The 21,176-nt window shown below is 42.1% G+C and overlaps 1 protein-coding gene across 2 annotated transcripts; it reads right to left on the bottom strand.

Annotated features, from left to right (window-relative positions):
* Positions 1-4,304: 4,304 nt before the first annotated feature.
* Positions 4,305-17,199, bottom strand: LOC129399183 (C-type lectin domain family 2 member D-like). Of its 2 annotated transcripts, XM_055118640.1 has the most exons (4): positions 17,056-17,199; positions 9,429-9,613; positions 8,113-8,219; positions 4,305-7,221 (listed from the first exon to the last, which is right to left on the bottom strand). In XM_055118640.1, exons 1-4 carry the CDS (start codon positions 17,099-17,101, stop codon positions 7,086-7,088), a joined length of 474 nt encoding a protein of 157 aa, XP_054974615.1. In that variant the 5' UTR covers positions 17,102-17,199; the 3' UTR covers positions 4,305-7,085. The 2 variants fall into 2 exon arrangements, with proteins under 2 accessions (XP_054974615.1, XP_054974613.1); XM_055118638.1 differs by lacking the exon at positions 17,056-17,199 and having other exon boundaries at positions 4,306-7,221; positions 9,429-9,883.
* Positions 17,200-21,176: the final 3,977 nt, after the last annotated feature.

The following is a 21,176-nucleotide window of genomic DNA, read 5'->3' as shown; positions in this document are numbered from 1 at the left end:
TCCAGACATGTGCTCTCCTGCTCCAAGGACCCCTTCAGCCCAAGAGGTGATACTCTGCATGTTTCCTCAAGTGAAGATGCTAAAGTGTAAAAATCACTTTGCTAGTAAGTAGAATTCCTTAAAATGCAGAGAATAATATTTCTTCAGAATTCATACTACTTTAAAAACATCTCCGTATGTGTGTAACAGACAGAAAAAGAACTCTCAGTGTATCCACATACTTTAAATTACAAAATCACTTAGGTTTGTCTCAGGGGTTAAGATTTTGTCTGGTTTTAGCAAACAGTCATTTTTATGCCCAGTGTTTGTAAGGAAAATAACACTCTATGCAGGGAAAGTTTTATGTGTATTATAGAAGTGGAGTTTGTGATTGTTAGGGCACGGATCGAGATCTCCCTATAACGACAAAGAGACTCCAGAGACTGCAAACAGCAAGCAGGGTTTATTGTAAGACTGGCTAGCCAGGGTCCAGCTGCCTACACGGACACGCAGGTCCAGCAGGTTGGGCAAAAAACCCCGAGTTTCTCCAAAGGAGATCTTATATAGGCCTTCCCCGGCCGTTACAGCAGAGCCCGCGCATTTCATAGCCAATAGATTTGTAATATTGCAAACTTTCTTAACCAATCAATTTAATCACTCCTTAGCCTATGGTTTTAGAGATCAGTATTCGCGCCAATATTCAGGAATGTCCCGGTTCTGGGGGCAGTCCTGGGTCTTGTGATATGGGTCTGGTTATCTGGTCTGACCACCACCCTTCTTGCAAACTGGGGTGCCTGTATCTGAATTCCTTGCTCAGGGGCAGAAAATCAAGTTATTCTAGAATGCGGGCTCCTGTAAAAAGAGTCTTAAGAAAGCTAAATAGATTCCTGTGGTCTGTCCTGGGCTAGATCCCCACATTCCTCCCTTTCCCTGCTACATATTGAGGAATCTTTCTCTATGCCCAGCCTCTAGACTGAAGGATGCCCTTCCCTGAGCACTGCCAGTGTTAGAGGCTGGTATTGCTGTCTCAGAACCAGCAGTTGGACTGCATTAACAAGATCCCTAACAAATACTACTACCTTATTCTGGTTGCAAGGGGTTCGTGCTCAGAAACAAAAAGCAGGGGTACTGGGGTCCCTGGTGGGATGGGATCAGGGTAAACAAGTTGGCTTTCCCAGTTTGCTTTCTATTACAAGATAGGAGGGGAACAAGCAAGGGGTTACATACAAGCAAGCCAAGTATTGTTGGGGCCCAGTATAGGGGTTCTTCTAGCTAACCTGTAGTATACATGCTGGGAGGCCACTGTATAGTTCTAGTTACAGTAGGCTCAATAGGTCCCTGATCAAACACACATCCCAACATGTGTCATAACTGGCAAAGACCAAGGTTAATTTTACATGCCTCAATATCAAAAACTACCCAGTGCCAAAACTGGGGCAGGTAAGGAGCTCGCTCTACAGCTTCCACTACGAGCATACAGAAACAGAGAATTACCCATGCCCTTCCCATGGTTCCTTTAAGTCACTTTCATCAGTCTTATCTTGAGGGGGTCATCTCCCGTTGTCTGGACATGCCACTAGTCGATGTCATTCTGATTCCAAGAGGGGAGGCAGCCTTTTTGATTCCATCCTCCTTCAAAGCAGATGGTGTGTTCAGGATCACAGTGTGAAGACCTCTCCACTGAGGTTCTCGGGTGGCAGTTTTTATCACCTGATTCAAACCAGATGTCTCAATGCATACAGATGAGAAGTTCACTCTGGCAGTGTGATCCGAGCCACGCATGGAGCTGGACCTTGACACCTGTAAAGGCTAGTAATAACTGGAAAAGAGAGAGATCATACATTTTGGCCTACACTTCCATTTCAAGGCTAAGTTGGAATAGTGGCAGTTGACCCAAAAGAATTCCAAAGGGAGCAGAATTCCTCCATTAATGGGGTTCACACTCAGAACAGGGCAGTTGGGATTTTCAAGGCGGGACGGGCTTCCTTAATCTATCTTTCACATTACCTCAGAGATTCCACCACCTTTAATCCTTTAAGGGAAAGTGGTCGAAGGTCCATCTTCTGGAACTGCTTCCTGCTGACACAGGGATGCTGACCCTGCCTGCACAAGGGGTGGAATCTCAGGCCGCCTTAGTTTTTAGTGGGCCCCAGGCAATGAATTTGAAAAATCACATCACTTAGTCTAGGAAATGCTACTTTGAAATGACCAAATCTTAGAGGCAGAAGAACAAATGACAAATGCTCAAGCACTCAGGGCACAAGAACCAATTATCAATGGCATAGGAGGCACGGTTCTGAGTTACTTACTTCTTACTGCCCTGTTCATCTCTTCAGTATTTCACTTTCTTAGTCTAGGGGTCTGTAATTTTCAGCGTCCCTTTGGAAACCTTGCTCCAATACCTATTCTTCCTCTTCTGCAGGGTGTTCTGGCTTAGGGGAGCTATTCTGTAATGGGCTATTAACCCCATGATGAAACAAGAATTGAGAGCTGTTATGTACTAAGAATGAATACTTAGAACTGATTTAGATCACCACTCTCAGTTCTTGAATCAATTTACAGGTTGGGAGAGGCAATTGATACTTTAAGCTGAAGTTCCCCCAGTTTGGTAAAGCTCTGGCTCCTGCTTTTCTGGCCAGACTGGTGACAACATGCACAACATTGAGTATCTTTATAGATGAGACATCTTACTTACTAAATTACCCAATTATTCAATCACCTTTGTATAACTAGAATCTGATTCTCACAAAAGAGGCAAATTACAGAAGCATGGTTTTCTCTCCTCCTCCATTTTAAATTTGCCAGACAGCTTAATAAATCTGGCTTGCTCTTTTGCATAAGCACAGCAAGATTTGAGAACTCTCCACTTGGGGTACCCCATTACTTACTGAGAAGTCCTAGGAACTGGTCAAAGACAGAGCAGGAAACACACCAATAATGGCGTTTAATGTTCTTAACTCACGTCAGGGATACCCCAGGCTTGGCCATAAGATGTGAAGATCAGGTCCCACGATGAACTTAAAGGTAGAGCCTTCAGGTTGAACGGAATGTGGCCTCAGGCCTCTCACCCTCCTCCATAGGAGTATCCGGCAGTCAGGAGCTCATCCCATACATGGAGGGTGAGGCTCAGGCTGAGTCAGTCATTGCAGATTTCCAGCTTCCTCATTTTCCATGGCACAGAGATGTCCAGTCCTTCCTTGAGCCAGCCTGCCGTTAGGGTCTCCCTGAGGTTAGTAGAGCACTTGAAACAATAACTGTTAAATACCTGCTCCAGTCATTTAGACCAATCCCCTGACTCCTTCCCTGAAGGAGGGTTTTTGGGGTCCCATAGCTGGTTTTCCTGTCTGCTCCAGGATAGACCCTATTGCAGAGAGGAAAAACTCTTGTCTGGGTTTATGCAAACATAATACCTTAATGTTTCATGGCACTGAGGAGAGAAAAGCAAACATTTCCCTTACTCACAATGAGATCTACCCATTTACTATGGGTCCCAGTCAAATGAATGTTCTGTAGAGATAGACTATACAGTTTAACAACATCAGATCTAACTTATTTAGTCCCAAATTAAAAGCCTTGATTTTCAATTATCTAAGAGCACTGTAACAGGAGTCTTATACTCGAACTATTCTTCAGATAATTTAAGTAGTTTCTTATAACAGTATAGTTTGATTACAGTCTTCTTTCTTAAAACACAACCTCAAACCTACACACATATTTCTCCACATACTCAAGCCTTCTACACATTCCTTTACATTCATTCTGTCCTGTGCCTCGAAGCCAGTTTCACTTTTACAGGATTCCTTTCCCCCGCTTTTTTTTTCTGTCCACTAATGATATCTCCATCCATCATCCTTTTTACTTAGAATACACACTTCCATTCCTTCCTTGTTGTCATATCTCTCCGGTTTTAACCTTATTTTTATTGAACTTAATATAGTTACATCTACCAAGAAATTTGGAAACAAGTTGCTAATCATTATTCCAATTACCATGACTAAGCTATACTCTGCAGTAATCTTTTAAAAGCATTACATCAATCCCATAGATATTCAAAAGGTTCATAATTAAAGATCTTATAACATAGGATCCCAAATTCTTAAAATACTCACAAGATTCATATATTTCATTAACTTACATATTCCTTCAACCTTTGCCCACTTCATCACTTCCAGTGGGCTGCATTTTGTATTTTATTTTCTTTTAAATGACTCTAACCTCAGTTTTTACTCTCTTTCCAGTACACAATTCAAATAGTCACATATGCAGTTTAAGCTTGTATTTTTAAACAATCCTTGAAAATTACAAAAGTTTAGAGAAAGGGAACAAAATTTTAAATCATCTATATTTTTCTTAGTATGAAGATCAAATATTCCTTTTCATAATTTTTGAGACAAAATTTTTTTGCCAGAATGCTTTAAAACTTAAATTCTTTCTTGCCACAAATACACATATATACATATTTTGGATATTTCCAATTCAAAAAGCATTCAAAACTTCTAGCACTTAGATATTAACTTCCTAATTTCAGGACTGGAATCAGCATAATATTGTGATATGTCACCATTCTCAGCTCTCACTTGCCTCAGCTGAGAAGGGGGAGGGGTCGGGGGCAGCCACTTGGATTCACGTGAAAGCCTAATATCTTTAAACTTTGATAGGATAAAAATTTTGCAACCAATTTTGTAACTTTAGAAACTCACATTTTAAACTCATTACTCTTTAAACTTGTTTTAGTATACCACAATAATTTCTAGTCACATTCTGATAATACAGTATAAATACAAACAAATATATATACATTAACACACTAGCATAACAAAACCCTTAAACCATCATTTTCTATGAAGCATAGGAAAACCTTCTTTGGCTTAAGTTCAATAGTTCTTATACCTTAGTTATTTCAAATCATGAGCTTTCTAACTTTAACAATTCCACAATAGAAACATGCTTTTAGACACAGAAAGAGCCCGTTAGTTGTTTTTTTTTTTCTTAACCAAATACTTGGGCTGTCAATTTTTATGGAAACATAAGAAAACTGTTTATTTTGATGGCTTCTGTACCTCTGTTGATTGTAAAAAAGCTAAATTCCTCCTTAAAATTGGCCGAGGCTTGAAAGATAAAGCCTTATATCCTCTGAACTCTTACTTCACTTTAGTTTTAGGCACTACTTCTGCAGCTCTTCCTAGATAGTACAGATTCTGAATTTCAAAAGAATTACAACTGTTAATAGCCATTAATGTTCTTCCAGTAAGAAATCTAGATTGAGAATTTTGCTTTCTTTCTAGGCTCCACATTCTGATAAGAAATCTTTGTTTAAACCTGATCTAACAGGTTCCAAAATCACATAGATCCTTTAAATTGCTGAACTGCATATCACTCTGATCTCTTGAGATGATCCTGCTTTCCCCAGGCCTAATTTTGACTACTGATTTTCACTCTGGCTCCAGCACTCAAGTGTTCCACATAGAGAGACAGACAGACAGACAATGGACTGACTAAAAACACCACTACATGTGCACACATCTGCAGTTGATCCACCCATCTGACACTTCAAAAATGGCAGGGAAAAAACTGATAGACTGAGAAAGGAAGGAACAAGTCCCCAGGGCAAAGTTAAGCCCTGTCGGCCGATTGGGAACATTGCTCCCCGTTTCTCTGCCTCACCATCCAGTTTCCTGCTTGTTAAAAACAGGTCAAGAAAGCGCTTTTGTTGATAGAAGCCGGCAAAACAATCCATGACAAAGTTGTTGAAACCTAAGTTGTCAGATGTTACAATTTTAAGGTCAAGACTACTTCTGAGGCAGGGAGCTAGTATTTTCTTATCAACCATGAGGATAGACCACCTTAACGACATACATTTTCATTCCTGATATTATTAAACACTCAACCACATGATCTTGCATTTCCTGCCTTCTCTGCTCTGATAATAATAAGCAGAACTAAGAGAAAGATAATGAGACAAATATATACACACTAAGGGCACACGCACAAATCACACTCCTGCACTCGCTCGGACCGGTCCTATTTCACTCAGGTGCGCACCCCACTCACCATGTTCACACTGAGACTCCCAAACTGCCCGATGGGCGTCCACGTGGTCCGAATGTTCAGTGGAGTCAGCCTTTCCAAATCAGCACCTGGCGTCAGGTTACCAAAACCAAATGAGGACCCAAATACCATCTGTCCTCCCAATCAGGGTTGGCCACTTCCCTGCCGCGGTCCAAGTGGGGGCACCTTCCCCTGAAACCAAATGGAATATTCCCCAAAATTTATGGCCTTTTTCTGACCTGCTCTCTGGGCCCGTTTGCCATTGGGAGATCTCGCTGGGTCCTCCAAATGTTAGGGCGCGGATCGAGATCTCCCTATAACGACAAAGAGACTCCAGAGACTGCAAACAGCAAGCAGGGTTTATTGTAAGACTGGCTAGCCAGGGTCCAGCTGCCTACACGGACACGCAGGTCCAGCAGGTTGGGCAAAAGACCCCGAGCTTCTCCAAAGGAGATGTTATATAGGCCTTCCCCGGCCGTTACAGCAGAGCCCACGCATTTCATAGCCAATAGATTTGTAATATTGCAAACTTTCTTAACCAATCCATTTAAAAGGACATCACTCCTTAGCCTATGGTTTTAGAGATCAGTATTTGCGCCAATATTCAAGAATGTCCCGGTTCTGGGGGCAGTCCTGGGTCTTGTGATATGGGTCTGGTTATCTGGTCTGACCACCACCCTTCTTGCAAACCGGGGTGCCTGTATCTGAATTCCTTGCTCAGGGGCAGAAAATCAAGTTATTCTAGAATGCAGGCTCCTGTAAAAAGAGTCTTAAGAAAGCTAAATAGATTCCTGTGGTCTGTCCTGGGCTAGATCCCCACAGTGATACTGACTTTTTCTCTGGGTTCAAGTTACAAGTATTAACTCCTACCTAAAGGTCTATTTAATTTAGAATGATGTTATCTCAAATTGTTTCATTTTGGAGGGGGAAGGTTCCCTGCGATTCTCTCTGACTTAATTTTCATCTTTGCTGTCAACTGGTATTACACATGTTTAGGTCAACACTTTGAGAAGAGCATTCAGCAACTGTAGATAACAAGCACAAAGTGGCTTTTCTGCTCATGAGTTTGAAGCAATTTGACGAGTGGAGACATTGGGTTTGCTGCAAATCCATTTTCTCTCTGAGTAAATCCTGCCACAGCTCACACCTTTCTCATTCAAGTAGGCACGCTCCCCAGTTCCTCTGACCTGAAACCTAAAACAAAACAAAACAAAACAATTATTCATATGCTGAACATCTTGCATTCATTCCTCCAATGTGATCTGTAATACCTCTACTCCACTTTTTTCAATAGAAATAAAAAAATAGGTCACTTATGTGATTTCTTAGTAATGAACACCATTTTTATATTTAGTTCTTTTTAGAACTTCAAGACACATGCTTGAATGCCAGCAACTGTATCATTCATCCAATTCAAACCTAGTTATATTGTTGATCTAGTCACTTTATTTTGTCACAAGTTGTATCAGTGAAAATCATTCTCAGTCCTCTTACTAACTGCTTACTTAGTGCATGAAATAAAAATACTTACTAACTTTGTGCTAAAGAGCTTTATTTTGATGAAAATGATCAAGCCCTTATATTTGATGTATTTCCAATGACCTCATTGAACTGTCCACAACACGGAGAGCTACAGTTTCTGCAGGTAAATCTCTGAGAGATTTCCACAGGTTCTCTTTGAACCAATATTCCTTACTTTTGTGAATGGATGCAGCAGCTGGAAAATGAATTTTTAAAGGTTTTATGGTGATCACTTCATCAGTAACTTTCTAGGATTTTACTACACTCCCCTCCCCTTTCCCACTGCATACCAGCAGTTCTTTCTGCCTTCTAAATCAATATTCCATCAGAAAAACATCTGAATCATGGTATGAAAGTACAAGAACATATACATGTCATCATCATATTAAATATTTCAACTGAGATCACAATGAATCAAGTTTTCAAGGAACTGGCTAGTAAGTGGAAAGGCATAAAAACAATTTCTATTTCTTGTACAGTACTATAGGTTTTCTACATTAAAGTTATTGTCTTATAAACACCCTAAATCATCATAGCAAAAGTAAAATAAGTCACAATACATACACACTGTTGAGTGCAGTACCATTTATCCATTTCCATGAGTGACTTGGCGATTCCCTTTCAAGGCCTATCCAGTGGTCATCAGGGCCTTTGTATCTTTTCAGAAATGTCTATCATAAACATAAAGAGTGAAAACATGCATCTTTCTCACTTGTCACTCCCGAGTCTATTTTTCTTACAGTCTTCTATTAGGGGTGGCAGCACAGTATAGATGAAAAAGTTATTATTTAAACCGTTTCTCTGCTTGAGTCATTATTCTCTGTCTTTGCTCCTAAACCTATTTATTTATTTATTTATTTATTGCCAGAAAAGCATTTTTTTTACTATTACAGCAAATACAGAATAAAATTAAGGCAGTATAATACATTTCCAGTTATCTTTCCAAACTTTTGTACAGTAAACTTTGTTGCAAGTGTCAATTTGAATCAAAAACTGAGGTTTTTCTTAAACAATGTTTTTGTAACTTCTAGAGAAACATAATTTATTTCCAGGGCTGTCAAGTTGTGCTGACACAAGATGTCTGTGACTTAACTGAGCCTCAACCCATGGTGTGTGGCTGGATGGTGCATCTCTCCCCACCCCGCAACCTGCCTTCTGAGCTGAGAGGCACAGAGAAGCAGGAAAGACGTTTAGAGCAACCCTAACTCTGGCAGTACAAGGCCTGTTTTTCCTGGTGGCCAGTCATCATCTGGAATCCTCTTTTAAATAATAAAATTGATTTTAAACCTCTTTATTTAAATGAATCATATCTCCCCATGTGACTGGCAAAGTCTCACTTTGTGCCTACTGTTTTAGTATACTGTGAACACTGTCACTCCCACCATTTGAATGAAAAAATTATGTGAATACAATAATTCTCTGCACACAGGAACACTTCATCTAAGCTTCTGGGCCGACTATGAGGATTACATGAAAGATCGTATTTGACATGTCTCACAGATTCTAGGCAGAAAATTTAACACATGTCAGAAGCTTGTCTGTGCCCCAGGCTTCCAGACTGACTTGACGACATCCTTCTCTTTCATTATCCCGCTGTGGCACCCGGGGGAGCTCCTTATTCAACAGAAAATATACTCCCCAAACAGTTCTTCTTTTTAAAAATATGGACCAGCCCCCGGGGCATTGGGAGAAACTGGACGGGGCCACTCCCTGCAAAGCTCAGCCCAGTGTGCACAGGGAGCTCCAGGGCAAGCAGGGTGACACGTGGGCCCTGAGGTGCTGGACATGTGGTGCTGGGGGCTGAACTCAGGGCCCTGAATGTGATGCTCAAGTGCTCTCACACTTGCATTCTCTCCCTGGTGCCTGAGAACAATGCTTACCAGTTCCTCTACGGAGTCAATCTGAACAAGATCAGCTCCCAATGAGTTACAGAAAGTCTGGCTGTATGTCCAGTTCCCCATGTCTTCAGAGAAATAAAAGCACTTGTTTCCAAATCCAATCCACGGTGGTGGGCAGGCAGGATGCACATGGACTTCTGAGACTGTTTTTTCTTTTCTTACTAAAACTTGGATAATCACAACAAAATATAGTAAATATATTTTCTTGCTCTTTTCATCTATTTTCCCACTTACCATCCTAAGGTCATGCTAAAGCTATAGACTGGTAATTGTTAATGCCCTAACTCATCAGAAAGTCTTATCCTAAGTACAATAATCAACAGTACCCTGGTAGGGGTACCTGTGCATCTCATTTTACATGGAGGTACATGGGCATTAATGGCTTTAGGAAAATAAATTTATAAATCATTGGGTCCATGGTATTTCTTATAGATGATGCTCATTTCTGCAAAGAATAAGTACAAGATATTCCTAATATACCCTATAGACTCTCTTTTCCTGTATTTCCCTTAATATAAGCTCCCTTTCCTCTTAATGTCTTTTATATCCTCAATTTTACTATGGTACATACTCAGGAACTATAAAACCTTTCTGTGGACAAAATATAGCAACAAAAATATTATTATAGTAACAAAAATTCAATGTAGCACTTTCTACATTTTTGTTTTGTATGTACTTCTTTTAAAAATAAATAAAACTTTTTTCCACTCAACACCTTTATTGCAAACCACAACAGCTAATTAGAGGGAGAGAACAGAAGGGAATGCCTTGCCACAGTGGCAGGGTGGGGTGGGGGGGAGATGGGATTGGGGAGGGTGGGAGGGATGCTGGGTTTTGGGTGGTGGAGAATGGGCACTGGTGAAGGGATGGGTTCCCGAACTTTGTATGAGGGAAGTATAAGCACAAATAGTGTATAAATCTGTAACTGTACCCTCACGGTGATTCTCTAATTAAAAATAAATAAATTTTAAAAATAAATAAATAAATAAATAAAACTTTTTTGGCTCTTCTTAAATGTTCTGAAATAACCAATATTTTAGAGTAAGGTATAGGAAGAATCAGTATTCTCATTTCACATTTTTTTTGTATTTTTTGCTCTCCTTTAGATGCTAAGACAACATTGTTCTTTAAGGCCAGTGAAAGAAAAAATAGTATCAAAATACTGAATACCAATGATGACTATAATTTCCTCACATTTAAAGAAAAAGAATCTATTACATTTATATTAATCCTTATCCCTAGGGAGTTTAGATTAGAGAGCAGAGAGCACATGTGTTTCCTTAAAAAAAAAAAAAAAAGAATCAAGGGCCTTGGAGCAATAGTATAGTGGGAAGGTGCTGACCCAGGATTCGATCACTGGAACCTCATAAGGTCCACAAGCCCAACCAAGAAGTACCACTGTGCAAAGGACTAGGAGTAAGCCCTACCAACAACCAGTTGTGCCATTTCTCCTCAACAAAACATACCCCCTTAAATTATTAGGGAGAACCACTAGATACTTTAAAATTGTGCTGAGTAATACACACTGGAAAACCACTGACATGGGATTGGGGATTTTACATATTACACTGTGATAAAATTCAAGTAGAAATATAAAATTAAGGACGTTTTGTGCTGTGTTAGCTAAAATAAACAGTGATAGTTATCAAGAGAATTCAGATTCTAATAGGTAAATTTAAAAAGAACAGTATCATGTGTGAACTCCTTTCTCGGGCTGTGTAAACACCTTTTGGCTCTGGTGTTGCTACACGTGATCACACATTAATGGATGCACGTGGGCTCTCCGGACTCTCGATGCCCACATTCGGTGCTCTCGAACCGCTTCCCTGCCCAGGACGGCCATTGCCTTTGGCCGATGAAGGAGAAAAAAGGCCCGAGCTGGTTGGTGAACAGTTGCTGTTTATTCCATCTCTCGTCTCTCCCAAATTCTCTCCACAACTCTCTCCCCAACTCGCCTCCAACTCTGGACAGCAACTCTCTCCAACTCTCACCCGCTAACTCTGTCCCTCTCTACTCTCCCCACAATGCTGTCTCTTAATTCTCTCCCAGCGCTGTTGTCTCTCTCTCTCTCTAACTCTCTCTCCTCAATAAATCTGTCTCACACTCTCCCTGACACCACCACTTTAACTTCCTCTTGCCTAAACATGCCTCCCAAACCAGCCCTCCCCACCCCCGCCTCCCGACCTAAGCACAATCAACGTGTTTTTCAAGCCTTCCTGACAACATGCAGTCCAGGATGGCAAAACAGCACTTAAGGTGTTTCTCCTCTTCTTAGACCAATAACTTAATTAACATCTTCCTTCTACTCCTAGTATTTGCCATTCTGTATGACACAGTAACAGACATCTTTAGGCTTGTAGAGCAACGCTCCTGGGGACATCTCACCAGACACTCATACTACAGTGCTCAGGATGAATTAATCATGCCTAACACTAGCAGGGTCCTAATCTAGTTATTACTTTTTGGATCATGACAGAATTTGTCCATGTGTTGCTCTTAACTTATAGTTAAGAATTATGACACTTTGGCCTGGCCCATTTTGATGCCAGCGTTTCTCACAGCTTGCCGTGGGTCCATCTAGTCCCTCATCGGGACCCTGCTCTTGGGGATCTAGGAAGTAAGGGCAACTGAGGCTTAAGTCCAGAGAGCGGATGTCCAGGAGGTTATATAATCTGCATTCAGTGAACTCCTAAGTTACAAACTTATCTTTTAACTGTCTTCCTGTGTCCATACATAAAGTAGTTGCTCAGAAGTAACTAACCATGCAAAGGACATTAAGGAGAAGAGAAAGACAATATTTACAAGTCAACAGAGTCTGATCAGGAGGCAAAGGTTAGGGGAGAAATCAACAAACCTAACCTCCCAGTGGCCGGGGAGGAAGGGCAAACAAACATAGTCTGTTTCCTACAGTATCAGAAGACTACAGTATCACAAGACTGTTATCCTACAGTATCACAAGACTATTTTTTTTATTATTTTCAAATTTTTTTTTTTGCTTTTTGGTCACACCCAGCGATGAGTAGGGTTACTCTTGGCTCTGCACTCAGGAATTACTCCTGGCGGTGCTCAGGGGACCATATGGGATGCTGGGATTCGAACCCGGGTTGCTGGAGCAATAAGTCTCACTGTGTGATTTGCATTATAGGCTGTCCTCTGTCCTAGAGGGGTGATCAACTCCAGACTCTAACAGAAGCAGATCCAAAGATTCTACCCTTCTCTTCTAACAATCACTTCTTAATAGCAAATATGATCATTCTTCAATGCAAAACTTGGAGCTATGACACTCTTCATTGTAACGCTCATTTTCCTGCCCTTTCCTGCTCTGTTGAAAGTTTAACCCAAAGTCTTTAAGTGACTCTCAAGAATATTGCCTCCTGAATCCATCCCATGATTCTTCCTAGGTCTCACCTTCTTCTAGCCCCAAAATCTTCTTGCTCTTATTTAGAGCACTGTAGGATAACATGGGGTTTGTCCTTTTAGCCACAGGGAACTTAGTTTACCTGAAGGAAATGTCCTTTCTGTATGGATACAGGAAGACAGTTAATATTATGATTTGTAACTAGGGAGTTGATTGACTCCAATAATATTTACTCCTGGGCATCTGCTTTCTCAACTCAGTTGCCCTTTGTTCTTAGCACCCCAAAAGCAGGGTCCCAACGAGGGATGGAATGGACCCACGACAAGTTGTGAGATACCCTGGCATCAAAATGGGCCAGGCCAAAGTGCCACAATATGATGCAAAAGTAACAAAGAGACTAGGACCCTGCTGGGGTTAGGAAGACTAACTTGGCTTGAGGACTGTGGTCTGAGATATATAGTGAATGTCCTCAGGAAGAACCAAACTTTAAGTCTGATATATCTCTTACTGTGCTCATACAGATTTACTACAGCTATTTAAGCGGATTACTAGCTGAGGAAGGAAGAAAGGGACACACCCTAACACACCCTTCTTTGGATCCCACCCTTGAGCAGATCTACTAGTAATCGCCTTAGATGAAATTTTGTTAATCTCCCCGAGAAATGGTCTTACCCTTCTTTGTTGATTTGTGAATGTTTAACCCACCTTTGTGTTACCACCCTATGTGATTGCTATATAAAGTAAGACTGTAACAGAAGACAAAAAAGAAGACACAGAACCGAGGAGACAGCAGAGACAGAAGAGGCAGCAGGACACAGACAGAAGAAGACACAGCAAGAAGAGGCAGAGAGAAGACAGAGACAAGAGAGAAGACACAGAAGCAGAGACAGAGAGAGGTCGGAAGAGACCTGAGGAGACTACAGAGACGGAGACAGAGATAAAGAGACAGACAGAAGAGAGCACAGTGATGCACACAGAAGCGGACCACAAAGGAGGAGCCATCCCGATCTGGTCCATACACAGTGGCTCAAGAGCACTGAACATGAGCAGCGCATGTGAGAGAGAACTGCCCCGAGAGCCCACAAACAGAACAACATGACACACACCACATCGCACCCTCTCCCGAGTTTGTGCGCTTTGTAATTTTTTATAGAGCACTAGGGATATTCCTTATTTGGGAATTTGTTCTATTGTTTTCTGTGCCTGAAGAGTTTTCTCCAAGCATCAGCATGCTCCCTTCATCTCCTTCAAAGGTTTGCAGAAAGGGAGAGATTCTCACTGAAGAGTATGTGTCACTCCTATGTGCATTGCAGCTTGTTTCCCTACCCCCTACCTTAATTTATTATGGCAGCTACATCTTCCTTCTGGGATATAAATTGGAACAAGGGATTTTTATGTGTCATTCACCAATATGCCCTAGGCACTTTGCACAGTGCCTAGCATAAAACAAGATTCAAAGGAATATTTATCACCATATGGAGGACATTATAGTTTGCAAAACAAGTAACTTACCTGTCAAAATAAAAGGAAGTGAAACCACAATTATTACCAGGATCAAAATAATAACGAGGCAAAGAGCATGACTGTGAAGAATTTCAGAAAGTCGAGTTTTTCTTCCTTTTTCTTGGATATCTGCACCTTTAAAGTAAAATACCATAATCTTATTCTCCTGCAAGCTTTATGAGAAAAACAAGTTAATCACAAAAATCTACTTCCAAGATCTGATGCAGCACAATTTCCCTATTTCTAATCCCTTTCATAAAAGATCATGATTGATAAGCTATTATCATGGATCAAAGAGGGTCTGAAACAAAGAAATAGAATCTCCATCTATAGGAAATTCTACAGCTATAGGCAAAGGAGTTCAAGGAGATGTAAATAAATAGCAAAAGGTAGGAAGGTCCTGTGTGAGGATCAGCAGTGAGGCATATGCCTCCTCTGTGTCAGGTCAGGGATTAGCTCCCCAGAGTCTCAAAGACATGCAGATGGCCATCAGGTGCATCAAAATGCTTCCTGTCACTCAAAACAGGAAGATTCCAGTCAAAAGCCACAAGCAGGTATCACCTCACATGGTTTAGAGTTGCTGTCTGGAAAAGAAGCACACTTTTGATAAAGATCTGGTGAAAATTGTATCTAGACTGTATTAAGAATCTTGAAAACTCAAAATAAGAAAAATACACAAGTTAAAGGGGGGGTTTCAATCACCCTTTGCATATCTAAAATAAAATTGAAGAAAATGCATAGATGACAAATTAGCACATAAGAATGTGCTCAAGATAGCATGAATTAAAGAAATGCTATGATTTACCTCTCTCTGCCTATTGAGAGTGTAAGTAAAACAAAATAACAGAACCAAGTGGAGAATTGAAATTCTCATGCACTGATGTTGGAAATATAAGATGGTATGGCCACTTTGTAAAGGTAGCCTTGCAGATTGGTGCAGTAAATACAAACTTACCATGCGCTAATAGCATGGTATCATATTTTGATATCTAAAATAATCCTATGTTTGATATTATATAGGAGAAATAAAAGTTTAACTTTACTCAAAAACCTATCTAGAAATATAACACCTTTATTCTTTAGCACTAAAGTCTGGCAACAGTCTAAATTCGGGTGAAGAAAAAGAAAAATGCCACTCAGCACCAAGCAAATGGAAGAATAAACTCATGGTCACACTACTAGTTCCTTGTTGGACTTTGGCCTGATCAAGATCAACAATTACCTTTCTCTCTTCCACACAGACCCCTACGCTCTGGGTTACCCCCACGTTTCAAAAAGCAGTCAAGCACTGATACTGGTCATATGTGCCTTTAATAGCTCATTTTGAGAATCAGCAAATAGCAGTGTGCTGCTGGAATAACACCCATGGAAACCCCTCATGCTCTCTTCCCCTCGTGACTACAAGTCCCTGTACTGAAATTAAAATCATACTTAAGATAAAATTCCTGTTCACTTTCCTTCAACTACTGCATTTCACATGGATCTCCCAGTACCACAGAAGTTTTAACCAAAGTTCTAGTCGGAGCAGAAGAAATGTAGGATAGATGGTCTAAAACCATTCTCAGTGACACACTCTCAGTGACATTTCAGGAGATGCCTTCAGACAAAAATCTAGTCTCCCATTCTTTCTGGTCCTGCATCAAAAAATAAAAGTCCCCAAAATTCAATGTATTCCATAATTTTTGACTGTGACAAGGGAAAGAAGTAAATATCACTTCAATCCCCCCAAAATCTTTTTGCCCCTCTTACTAGTCTTCCAAAACCTCCTTCCCTTTTCTCCTTTATTTCCCCAAATCTAATGTCCTCCTCAGCATCATGCTCCATTTCTGTCTTATTTCTCTTCTCCCACCTGGACTGTCCTCTCCCAATCTCCTTCAACCACCTATATTGCACTCTGACACCATAACCACTGGATTTCTAGTTGGGAATATGGCATCAGTCACTACCTCTCAAAAGAACCAAAAAAAGAACCAGGTGTTTTTCTAATATAAATGCTAGTTTTATAATCCAAAAACAGTTCAAAATTTGTAGTTTTCATATGAAACATTCTTACTGGTCAGTTTAGCTTAACAAGTACGATATCCTGATTGGTCAAATAACTTTGGTTAGTGAAACCTTATTTTAGTTGATAAATATTAGCATTTTTATTAAGTTGTTATTAAATATAAACCCTATTTTATGGGAGTAGAATGGCATATCGTCCCAAACAAAAAATAAACTTCAGGGAGAGGGGAGAAAGGAAAAAAAAGAAAGAAATGCGTTTTTCAACAGCTAGAATTTCCCTAAAAGATACTCTTCTTTTTAAACTGAAAAATAAACACACATCATTACGTTCTTCATCTTTCAAGTCAAATTTGCTCTAAACCTAGCCATGCAAGGGGAATATAGCTCAGTAGTAGACTGTGCGCCTCATATGTGTGAGGTTCTCAATTTGGTGCCCGGTATACGACCAAAAAAGTGAAAAAAAAAAATTAAATGCTAAATTATTTGGCAGTGGCTAGGTTTAGCCTATCATTCGTAATTTCAAAATACCAACTCTCTACTTCCACTACCTAAATCAGGTAAGAACAGGGTCTTTACAAACAGAATCCAGTGTTTGAGCGATTTTGAAATTCTGAAGCTTTAATAATTAAACCTGGAGGGATTTCTGCCCAAAGCCACGGGCCCCATGTTCCTGGTCACTGGCCCTACCCGGAAGATGGCTGCCAGGGGAGGAACAGGCCAAGAAGGCACAGCACCCATCCCCACCTGGGGTGGTCCGGCGCCAGAAACGTAATACGTCGTCCAGACACATTTCTGCAGAAAGCCGCTGGGTTCCGAGCTTCGGTTCTTAGTCCTGGTTCTTGGGATCAGGGCTGACAAGCAGCTGGATCAGCAGCCAGAGGGCTCCGCCCTTCGTGGGCGGCAACTCGGGCTCTCGTGGGCGGGGAAAGGGCCGCTCCGCCCCCATCCCATAGGGCCCCGAGTTCCTTGTCACTTCCGGCCCCTGCCCGGCTGTCCCTAGGCCTCTGGAAGACAGCAGTGGGACTGAGCTGCCACGGGAAACAGGCCGTAGTATGAAAATATATAGTTTTAAAAGTGAAAGCACAGCGGTTGGGCATTCGCCTTTCACGCGGCCGACCCAAATTCGATTCCTCTGCCCCTCTCGGAGAGCCCGGCAAGCTACCAAGAGTATCGAGCCCGCGTGGCAGAGCCTGGCAAGCTACCCGTGGCATATTGGATATGCCAAAAACAGTAACAATAAGTCTCACAGGGGTAGACGTTACTGGTGCCCGCTTGAACAAATCGATGAGCAACGGGATGACAGTGACTGTGACAGTTTTAAAATACAAAAGTGCTTTTACCTTAAAAAGACCAACTTCACAGTTTACTGTCCCCCGTCAGAGTGGAATAGAGAGACAATATTTACTTTCCTGCCTGAATCAACTAAACACACACACCACACACACACACACACACACACACACACACACACACACACACACATTACAAAATGTGTTAAAAAATCCTTTTCAAGATCTTGGGCATTCTGCAGTGGGCAGTGATCCTTTGCGAGCAGGTGGGGAACACACAACGGCCCTATTATCTGTCCCCCAGTTTTGTATACAGCTGAAAAGCGAGGAGCCAAGGGAATTCTAGGAGTTGAAGAGTTCCAGCCCAGAGACAAAGCAGACACTCCTGAGATCAGCCTCTGGAAAATGCCCAGTACGGGCCTTCTCCAATTTTCCATGTCACTAGGTAGCTGGAGCTGAAGGTGACAGAGACATTATGGACTTCAGGAGAGACTGTGACACAACCTTAAAGAATGAAGACTACCCAGAGACAGTCACCCCCACCATTGTCAGTTGCTGTGAGCAGTCCCATTTTTGACTTCCTGCAAATTTCTGGTCTTTTTCTGATAAACAGGAGTAAAGAATTGTAAAACATAAAATAATGCCCCAGAGCTTAGGCTCACCTGGAGGCTAAGATGATGGACAACACCCAAAGCAAAGGCCAGGTAAGGAACTTCTGGATCTTTGCATTCTCTCTAGCATTCTTGTCCATTGATAAGGACTTTGATAAAGGAATGCAGAGAGCCCAGTTTCCATTAGAAGGGCCTTCACAATGAACCCTTACCTTTAACTTCCCTGCATTCTCTGTAACACAGACAATCCCCCCACAAAAGAGCCACAGTTAACTTAGTCCTGTACTAAGATCCTACCTCCATGGGGAGTTACTTTTCCTCTCCTATTTTCCAACAAACTTTCCGACTTTCTAATTCTGAGTGAGAATTGTATTGCTATATATTTCCATTTTTGAAATATTGAAGAACCTGGGAACCGTGGACCAGCACAAACTGCCATCCCCACTCTTGCAGCATTTGGGGGCTCTGGGATAATATATACAGCACAAGAGAAGTAGTTGTTGCAGACTCAGAGCCTCTTCTGACCCGTTTATTTGTTTTCACACTCCTAATCCTAAAGTCCTATCAGAAAAAAAGAAGCATCCACCTCTCATTTAGAAGGTGACAAGCTCCTCTTGGCAGTTTTTTTTTAAATTTTTTGAGCCAGAGTGAGATACAATTACAAAGCTACCATGTTTGAGATTCAGCTACTCAATGATCGATCACCCATCCCTCCACCAGTGCAAACTTTTTACCACAAATGTCCCCCACCATTATCCTGTCCACTTCCATCCTCTTACCCAGCTTCTATGGCAGACAATTGCTTAGATACTTTCTCTCTCTCCTCTTGTTAATTATATTTTGCTCAAATTTTCCCATCATCATTCAAGCCTGCCTTCCATGGGCAAACTCGAGATCATTTATTTTCCATTGCTCACTTTGGCTATCACAAAAGGTTGCACGGCCACACAAACTGTCGAGCACTTCTTAGATTCTAAATGATAAATGGTTCAGTTACAGAGATATCTTTGCAGGGAGCTATTCCAATGCAGTTTGGAGAACTGGTCCTCACACCCACATACTTTAGAAGCTGTAGAAGCTCATAGTCGCCGGGCTTCTATCTGGAGAAAGAAGGCAGGGAGACTGCACCTGCTTCGTCTGGGGCTTCTTGGTGATATCAGCTCATTATGGAGAAATCTGTGGCGCTGGTGCCTGCAGCTGTGTGCAGCGAGAAGGTACCCACTGCTGTGTGCGGCAAGATGGTGCCGGGGGCCGGTTGAGAGTGGGAATTTCGGCATCAGGGCGGACTGGGAGTCAGGATGAAACTGCTGGTTCCAGAGCCGCCATGACTAGAATTAGTCCTGATACCCACGTACTGGGGGCTGGAGCGATAGTACAGTGGGTAGGGCGTTTGCCTTGCACGCTGCAGACCTGGGACTGATTCTTCTGTCCCTCTCAGACAGCCTGGCAACCTATTTATAGTATCCCGCCCAGACGGCTGAGCCTGGCAAGCTACCCCTGGCATATTTGATATGCCAAACACAGTAACAACAAGTCTCTTGATGGAGACCTTACTGGTGGTCACTCCAGCAAATTGATGAATTGATGAGCGATGGGATGATAGTGACAGTGACAGTAATACAGTGATACCCACATACCGGAGTCTTGCTTGTAGAAGCTCATGGTCGCTGGGATTCCATCTGGAAAGGCAGGAAACTGTGCCTTCTCCATCTGGGGCATCTCGGTGTAATCAGCTCAGTATGGGGCCCAGAGAAATTATATAAACTGTAATTTAAATAATTATACTAAGTCATTCATGTAAGTCAACTTGAAGAGGAGGGCAGGTTGAGGGTTAAATTTGCCTTTGTAAATGCTTGGCTGCTTTGAAAGATGTTTTTGAGACCTGCCTACTGCTGGGCAGGAAACTGTCACCAAATGGGCCAACAAACTGCCCTAGGAACTGTAAGCAAACATTTGCAGGGAAACAGTTAACAGCCAACAAATGTTGAGATAAGCAAATGAAGCGACCTATCTGTGATCCCCTTTGATCTATAGGTGTGATTTCCCTTTGATGCTGCAATATGTGTGATTTTCCTTTTTCCCCAAAAGGGTATAAAAACAGCTCAATTTTTGAGTTCGGGGCCTTCGGCTATGCCATGATTCCGGCACAGTTGAAGGTCCCAATATGGCTATATTGGCTTGAATAAACCCCGTGCATTTGCAGAAAGAGTTGTCTTGGTTTTGTTCTTTTGTTTCTCCGAGCCTCCCCCAGGCAGAGATCTGCCACCCCTAACAAACTAGCCAGGGTCAAACACAAGCTAGGAGGTCTTGGGGAGGGCTTATCCTTCTGGGTAAACCCTGACAAGGATTTTCCTCTTCCTGGTTTGCCGGTTCCACTTTCACAATTACTAGCTGCTCTGATGGACAAGAGGGGCCCAGACAGCAGGTCTCAGGGCTGCAGGACCCTCAGCTGTTCCCCTGCCAACACCCTCCAAGTAGCCTGCAGTGACACCACAGCATTTTGCAACTGTGTCCTGCCCTCGCCCTGCTGGCCCAGTGCCTAGACTTCTGTCAGTGGAGGGTGAAATGTCCATCCAGCCGGTAGCCTGACGGGCCAACACCCTACTCAGACTTGCTCTCCTGCTTGCCTGATGAGATTCATTTCTCAGAACAGAAAACTGAATCCCTCGAACTAGGACAGCATAGCTTTCCCCTTCCAGCTGCTCTCAGAAATGCTTCACCTCCCAGAAGGGGAAATTGAGAGGAGGGTTGGGGTCGGGGGGTGGTGTGGAGGCGTGGCTGGAACTGGGCCAGGAAATCAGGTCAGAGACTTGATCCGTTTCCTGAAGAAGGGGAGAGGTGGGTTTCAGCTGAGGGATCCCTGGCTTAGGGGTCACCCTGATCTCATAAGGTGCAAAGTGGCTTACCTCTATTGGGTTCAGCCTGTTTCTATGAGAGTTTCTTGTGTTTTCTTTCCACAATGGGA

The sequence above is a fragment of the Sorex araneus genome, chromosome 10, assembly GCF_027595985.1.
Source record: "Sorex araneus isolate mSorAra2 chromosome 10, mSorAra2.pri, whole genome shotgun sequence".
NCBI lineage: Eukaryota > Metazoa > Chordata > Mammalia > Eulipotyphla > Soricidae > Sorex > Sorex araneus.
This window is presented reverse-complemented; position numbering and strand designations above follow the sequence as displayed.

Bases quoted from the DNA above. Each gene is read 5' to 3' on its own strand.
- LOC129399183 (XM_055118638.1), bottom strand. From the start codon at position 9,683: ATGGTAAGTGGGAAAATAGATGAAAAGAGCAAGAAAATATATTTACTA. The intron at 8,220-9,428 runs GTAAGCATTGTT...TGTTTATGATAG, and splicing joins TTGACTCCGTAGAGGAACTG to ACATTTCTGAAAAGATACAA. The intron at 7,222-8,112 runs GTATGTATTGTG...GTTTTGTTTTAG, and splicing joins GGTACTGCACTCAACAGTGT to GTTTCAGGTCAGAGGAACTG.